General features: G+C 42.2%; 1 protein-coding gene across 1 annotated transcript in view; it reads left to right on the top strand.

Annotated features, from left to right (window-relative positions):
• Positions 1-6422: 6422 nt before the first annotated feature.
• PLEKHG7 (pleckstrin homology and RhoGEF domain containing G7) overlaps positions 6423-7469 on the top strand; it is a 33177-nt gene continuing 32130 nt past the window's right edge. Inside the window, 1 exon segment of the mRNA XM_026864774.1 lies at positions 6423-6554. Coding sequence (XP_026720575.1) covers positions 6423-6554 — 132 coding nt within the window.

The raw sequence follows: 7469 nt of genomic DNA, 5'->3' as shown, positions 1-7469 counted from the left end.
TACCAGGAGCAGAAAGCAGATCTTGCAGCTGTCCCCAACACAGAGGCGGTGTTTCCACCCAGGAAGGGTATGGCTTCACTTGCTGACTGTCTGTCCCCTTCCCACTGAAGCTGTGATTCTTCCTGGAAATCCTCACCACCCCAACCTGCCCAGCTACAGTGCACTTCGGTCTCTTCTCTGGGGTTGGAAAGGAAAGCTTTGAACACTATAAAATCTCCAGATATTTGCATACTTCATCAGGCAACAAGGTTTGTTCCATTTTATCTGATCCTAATATCACCTTGAGAACAGCACAATGAGTTAGGAAAAAAAAAAAAAGTGTTCCATCAGACAGGATGAGCGCTTTTTTTTTTTTTTCCTTACCTCTTTTTCTTATAAGCCAAATGGGATGAATGCTAACATAAATACTGTAATACCATCACAGTCTTGTAAATAAAGTCTTTGAGTTCATTTTATTTCTTCATTCTTTTTTAAAAATCCCCCCTCAATTCACAACCACATCCAGTGCTAAGCAAAATCAAAGACACTTATTTATATCAGTTATGGGATATTGTGTTTCGGTTTGTGGATGAGTTTTGAAAAAAATCTTTACAGATTATGAAAATGTCATATTGCAATGGTTATCTGCATTTGCAAGTGCTCGCTCAGCTCTCTGAATATGTGTGTTAATTACACAACAGATTTGAACATTTGTGGAAGTTAGTGCTTCCTCACAAGTTATTTACCAAATAAATCATATTTTCCCAAGTCTCACTTTCAATTCACCCAATCCAAGAATGCCTAAATCAATTCTAATGGTTTCAAAACAGTTCTGCAACACAAGAAAATAGTGAGTTATCTATGTTTGGATGAATTGGTGGAGTGGCCCTATATGTAAGAGAACGCTATGACAGCTCAGAAATCAAGTATAGTGATAACCAGGTTGAGAGTATGTGGATTAGGTTAAGGGCCAATAAAGCAGATCTTGCTGTGGGAGTCTGCTATAGACCCCCCAATCAAAGCGGTGAGGTGGATGAAGCTTTCTATAAACAGTTGGGAGAAATCTCGCGATCACTTGCCGTTGTTGTTGTGGGGGACTTTAACCTCCCGGGTATCTGCTGGGATCACAGCACAGCAGAGAGGGAGCAATCCAGGAGGTTCCTGGAATGTGTGGAGGAAGACTTCCTCACACAGCTGGTGAGTGAGCCGACCAGGGAAGGTGCCCCCATGGACCTGCTGCTTGTGAACTGGGAAGAGCTTGTGGGGGAAGTAAAGGTTGGAGGCTGTCTGGGGTGCAGTGATCATGAGAAGATTGAGTTTTGATCCTTGGAGAAACAGAGAGGGGTTAGTAAAACTGCCACCGTAGACTTCTGGAGGACAAACTTTGACCTGTTCAAAAGACTGATGAACAAAATCCCTTGGGAGGCTGCCTTGAAGGAGATGGGAGTCCAGGAAGGCTCGACATATTTCAAGAGAGAAGCCTTAAAGGCACAGGAGCAGGCTGTTCCCTTGCGCCAAAAAACAAGCAGACAGGGAAGGAGACTGGCCTGGCTAAACAGGGACCTTTGGCTGGATCTCAAGAATAAAAGGAGAATCTATTGCCTTTGGAAGAGGGGGCAGGTGTCTCATGAAGACTATAAAGATGTAGCGAAGTTATGCAGGGAGAACATTAGGAGGGCCAAAACATAGCAAGAGCTCAACTTGGTTACAGCTAAGGATAATAAAAAATGTTTCTATAAATTCATTAACAGCAAAAAGAGGATTAGGGAAAATCTCCCTCCTTTACTGGATGCAGAGGGAAACATGGTAACTAAGGCTGAGGAAAAGGCTGAGGTGCTCAATGCCTGCTTTGCCTCAGTCTTTAGCGGTGGAACTGGCTGTTCCCTGGACACCCAGCTTCAGGAGCTGGGAGATGGGGAGGGGAAGCAGATTGAGGTCAGCACAGTTGAAGAGGAGATGGTCAGAGACCTGCTACACCATTTGGATGCACAATAGTCTGTGGGACCAGCTGGGTTACACCCAAGGGTGCTGAGGGAGTTGGCAGATGTACTCGCCAAGCCTCTGTCCATGATTTACCTGAAGTCATGGCTAACTGGGGAGGTCCCATTGGACTGGAGGGTGGCAAATGTGAAACCCATCTGCAAGAGAGGCAGAAAGGAGGATCCAGGAAACTATAGACCTGTCAGTCTGACCTCGGTGCCAGGGAAGCTCATGGAGCAGGTCATCTCGGGTGCCATTACAAGTCATATAATGGACAACCAGATGCTCAGGCCCAGTCAGCATGGGTTTATTAAAGGCAGGTCCTGCCTGACAAACCTGATCTCCTTCTACAACAAGGCGACCTGCTTATTGGATGAGGAAAAGGCTGTGGATGTTGTTTACCTTGACTTTACCAAGGCCTTTGACACCATTTCCCACAGCATTCTCCTGGCAAAAAATGGCTGCTTGAGGTTTCGACAATTGCACACTTTGCTGGGTAAAAAACTGACTGGACGAATGGGCCCAGAGAGTTGTGGTGAATGGAGTTAAATCCAGTTGGCGGCTGGTCACGAGTGGTGTCCCCCAGGGCTCTGTTTTGGGGCCACTCCTGTTTAACATCTTTATTGATGATCTAGACGAGGGGATCGAGTGCACCCTCAGTCAGTTTGCAGATGACCCCAAGTTGGGTGGGAGTGTTGATCTGCTCGAGGGTAGGGAGGCTCTGCAGAGAGACCTGGACAGGCTGGAGCCATGGGCTGAGGCCAACTGGAGGAGTTTCACTAAGGCCAAATGCCGGGGGCTGCCCTTGGGCCACAACAACCCCCAGCAGCGCTACAGGCCTGGGGAGGAGTGGCTGGAGAGCTGCCAGTCAGAGAGGGACCTGGGGTGTTGATTGACAGCCAGCTGAACAGGAGCCAGCAGTGTGCCCAGGGGGCCAAGAAGGCCAATGGCATCCTGGCTTGTGTCAGCAATAGCGTGGCCAGCAGGGACAGGGAAGGGATCTGACCCCTGGACTCGGCACTGGTGAGGCCGCCCCTCGATTCCTGTGTTCAGTTTTGGGCCCCTCACTACAAAAAGGACATTGAATGACTCGAGCGTGTCCAGAGAAGGGCAACGAAGCTGGTGCAGGGTCTGGAGCACAGGTCGTACGGGGAGCGGCTGAGGGAACTGGGGGTGTTTAGTCTGGAGAAGAGGAGGCTGCGGGGAGACCTCATCGCCCTCTACAGCTCCCTGAAAGGAGGTTGCAGACAGCTGGGGATGAGTCTCTTTAACCAAGTAACAAGCGATAGGACAAGAGGTAATGGCCTCAAGTTGCACCAGGTAAAGTTTAGACTAGATATTAGGAAGCATTTATTTCCATAACTGGTTGCTGGGCATTGGAATGAGCTGCTCGGGGAGGTGGTAGAGTCCCCATCCCTGGAGGTGTTTAAGAGTCGGGTTGACTTAGTGCTGAGGGATCTGGTGTATTTGGGAACTGTCAGTGCTAGGTTAATGGTTGGACTGGATGATCTTCAAGGTCTTTTCCAACCTAAACAATTCTATGATTCTGTGAATTCTCAAACACTCCCATACTAAAATCTGTCTCTTTTCAGAATTACTCAGTTGGTTAGCACACTTGTTAAAATTAAAATCTAACTGTAAATATTTTAACTGTAAATATTTTAAGGGATATATCACTACTATTCTTCCATGAAGGATAAACAATGCACAGTTAGATCCAGATGAATGAATCAAGATAAATGGAAAACAAAAGGATTATTGGAGGGGTGGAGCCATTTCATTTGCTCTTGTAACTTATTATATACTTGTCTGAGATCTCTCTTGCCAAACTTCATCAATATGAAAAGTATGAAAAAAAAATAATTATAAAAGGAATGAAGTTTAATAAAATGTATGGCTCATTACCTATTGTAAACAGGCATTGATCCTGAAGCCACTTCTGTCTGACCTGATAAACAAATCCCCTAGAAACAAATCTACAAGAAAAACTAGTTCCTTATACCAGCATTCAGTAAGGAGGCTTTAAAAGAAAAAACACTATTGCTAAGCCTAGTATCAGTTAATCGAGCACTTGTTGAAAATTTTACTTAATTGCATATGAAAAGGATGTGATAACCTGGAAGTTGGTAAACCTTCACCTGGGTACCTTGGTGAGTTTATTGACATACACTAATTTTTGTGCTTGTTTGTGGCATATTTCTGCCCTTTTTTTAACAATTTATCTTCTTTACAAGTATTTTGCTGCTGATTCTCCTCATAAAAGTAACTCTACGCATAAAAGTACTCATCAACACACTCATAAGTATCAATTTATTTTTAAAAAAAAAGCACTTAGTATACTGAAATTTTTTAAAAATAATATTTTCAATATAAGATTTCCATGAAAATATATCTTTAAACTTTCTGCTTCTGCAACAGAACACTATTCACATGCATATCTGGAAGCTCCATGCTTAGCTGCAAAATTCTGCATGAAGAAGAGGTGATTATTAAAATAAATAAATAAATAAGCACAGAGAATGCCTGGCCAAAAAATGATGAGTCAGATGTGATTGCACTTCACAAAATTAAAGACTTGAAAGATTAAAAAGCCGTTACAGCAAATCTCAGAGAACTGGTATGCAATCACATCTTTGCTCAGAAGAGGAAAATAGTAATAATTTGTCATTATTGTCATTCATGATATATCCTGAAAATGATTTTTACTGCTTGTCCACTTTAATAAGCATATCTGTTAATTAGCCCATATGCATTAAAGGGGAATGAATAGACATTAATATATTTGTAGCTATTAACCAGAGTTGTAAAAAAACCATTTCCATCATAAAGACATTTTTTCTTCCTGTAAACATCTGAATCATTGTCTTCTAATGGCTGAAGAGTTTGTAAAAAGCAATACTTTGAGCTATCAAACTTGATGAAATAAATTGTTTCTAATCACTTTATAAATCAATCTGATAGGATTATATAATTAGACAAAAATCATATTCAATGTGTGATATTCAACAGCTCAATAAAAAAGTCAACATATGTTTAAATAAACTCATTCGAATAAATAAAAGTGCCCCAAAGAAGCCAGTCATGAACAGATTTAAGATTTATCTTAGCAAACAGAGAAGCTGAATTAAAGAAGAGGTTGAATTAATAGTCTTTATTTAGAACTTCAAATGTCAGTCCAGTTAGAGATTGGCCATCAAAATACCTTAAAATTGATCTTCATGAATCACAGAACATAAGATTATTTACTGATCAATCAACAGATAAATTACTTTGATAAACTGTTTTCTTTATTATTTGATTATAATGTGTGCATAATGTTTACCACAAAATATTTTTCCTGTTGAAAAGAAAAGCAAAAGCGATGAGACTCACCTTACATAAATGTTAGACTGTATTTGCTTAAGCATTCAGCAAGGAATTAGTATTTGTATATAAACTGTTTTGCAATAAGTAGGAGTTCTAGGAGCTAGTGACTTAATTTTTATCCCATGTACCGCAGTGTCACAATCTCGCTTACTGATGAGGGAGTGGCAAAAGGAAATTAGGCAGCTGCAGTACCAGATGAGCAGAGTTCCTAATTACACAGTTAGTCTTTACCATCTAATTAGTTCTATTGACTAATACTGACACTGCTTGCATACTCAAAGTTAGCGTCTGTTTAAACAGCTTGCTGAAATTGGGTTCTGAAACTGCCGAAACCTGCATTTAAACAGGATTCAAAGCACAGGCAATTGTTTCTGTACTAGCAAGATATCTACATTATTATGTTTATATTTTTTTCCCCATTTGTATATTTTCCCATATAAAAAGTCATACAGCAAGTTTCTAAGAAGCTTTTCTGATCATGTTTCCTAGGAACACATAGCTATAAATCTTCGTTCTGCAAATAAAGAATGCAACAACCAAGCTCTGATTATTATCCAGACCTGGTCAAAGAAACCTGCATCAGTGTGGAACTTCTAAACAGGAAAGCCGATCTTCATAAAGATGTTGCTTTGTCCAGAAGCGGCAGTCCAGAAGGTATCTTTGATTCCGGTGAAAGGCAGGCAGTATCCGTTTGTATGGGTACCACCATGTGCCCAGGTGACTACGTTAGAAGACAAGGTTATACAGAGCCTTCACTTCTGAAGCTCTCCACAAAGGACTGCATTGGGAGCCACCACGCACCTTTCCAGTTTGACCAGCATGCTCTGGCCAGAATTTCCACTTCTCCAACTTTAATGCATCTAAGGATGACCTCTGCCTCAGAAGCACTGTCATTTCAGGACTGCTTGGACACAATTCAGCTGAGGAATCAAAAGAAATACACTGGTTCTCTCCACCACATTTATAAGAGTCCACCTCAGGGCACTACAGCTTCCTCATTGTCATTGCCTTCTTCTGTCAATGCAAAATTACTGTCTTCCAAAACCAAGTCTGAGACAACTATAGCAAACCCAGAGTCTGACAGCCCCAGATCATAGATGACAAGCCAAAAAGATACTCTCAGCAATAGCAGCCCCAATGAGATGCTTCAAAACTCCTGGAGAGCCAACTCTGTTACACTGCCTGCAAGACTCCTCTGCCCCAGTCCTACACCACAGGAGGGTGTCCAGGTAAGAGGAATAGGATGATGTAACCTCCTTTTCAGTCTTGCATATTCAGCGTTGGTCCATCATGGCCCAGTGTGTAAACACCACCACAGTTCTTAACCTGAACTACAACCTGGCCTGTGTTCATTCAATAAAACAGAGCAACTTCTATGCTCATCAGAAAGGAAGATTTTTCCTTCCAGATCAGCAAAAGACAACGGTTCCAGCCCTGTCTCTTGGTGACCATGTTGGTCTACTCGCCTATGCACATGGACAGTCTTTCCCACCTCTGCCCATTCACCATGGTGGGCCAGCATAACTGTTTGTAGGGCTGTGAAAGAACAAGACTAAGTAATTTATCCAGTTCTGGTTTCAGTTTTAAAAGGTTATTTTCTTCCCAAGTTCCTTCAGCAGGGTTCTTCCTAAGCCAGGGCAGGTCTCTATCCTGTTTTACTGAATAGCATTACTAACCCCAACAAAACCAAGAACGAAGTCATTCAAGATGCCCGAGCTAAATTTAAGGTTTGCTACTACCAAAGCAAGAGGTCCCATTCCCTTTCTTTATTTCCACTTACTTAGCTCTGTCACTCACTGGCCCCCTCCATTTTTGCATTCAGCTCCATAAACAAACAGGCAATTGTGCAATCTTTTCTGAAAAAGAGAAACACTGGTCCAGTGAGTGCCAGCATCAGTAAAAAGAAATAAGCAAGGGAGGAGCTAACCCTCTGTCTTTCCCTGGCAGAAAACTACTATTCAGTTATCCCCCAGAACTTCAACCCAAAAGGAAAAGGCGAGGCACTGCATAAGCCAGGTTTGCTACCAGATCTACTCTCAAGGACCTTGCATTACTTGCACAAGCAGTTAAATTAGGACATATGCTTGACTCCATCATTATGCAAAACACACATTTCACTGAACGTGGATGGTGTCAATAGGTGT

This window comes from Athene cunicularia (genome assembly GCF_003259725.1).
Source record: "Athene cunicularia isolate RWA chromosome 1 unlocalized genomic scaffold, athCun1 chr1_part2, whole genome shotgun sequence".
Lineage (NCBI taxonomy): Eukaryota > Metazoa > Chordata > Aves > Strigiformes > Strigidae > Athene > Athene cunicularia.
The sequence above is the reverse complement of the archived record's forward strand: the minus strand, read 5'-3'. Positions and strand labels throughout refer to the sequence as shown.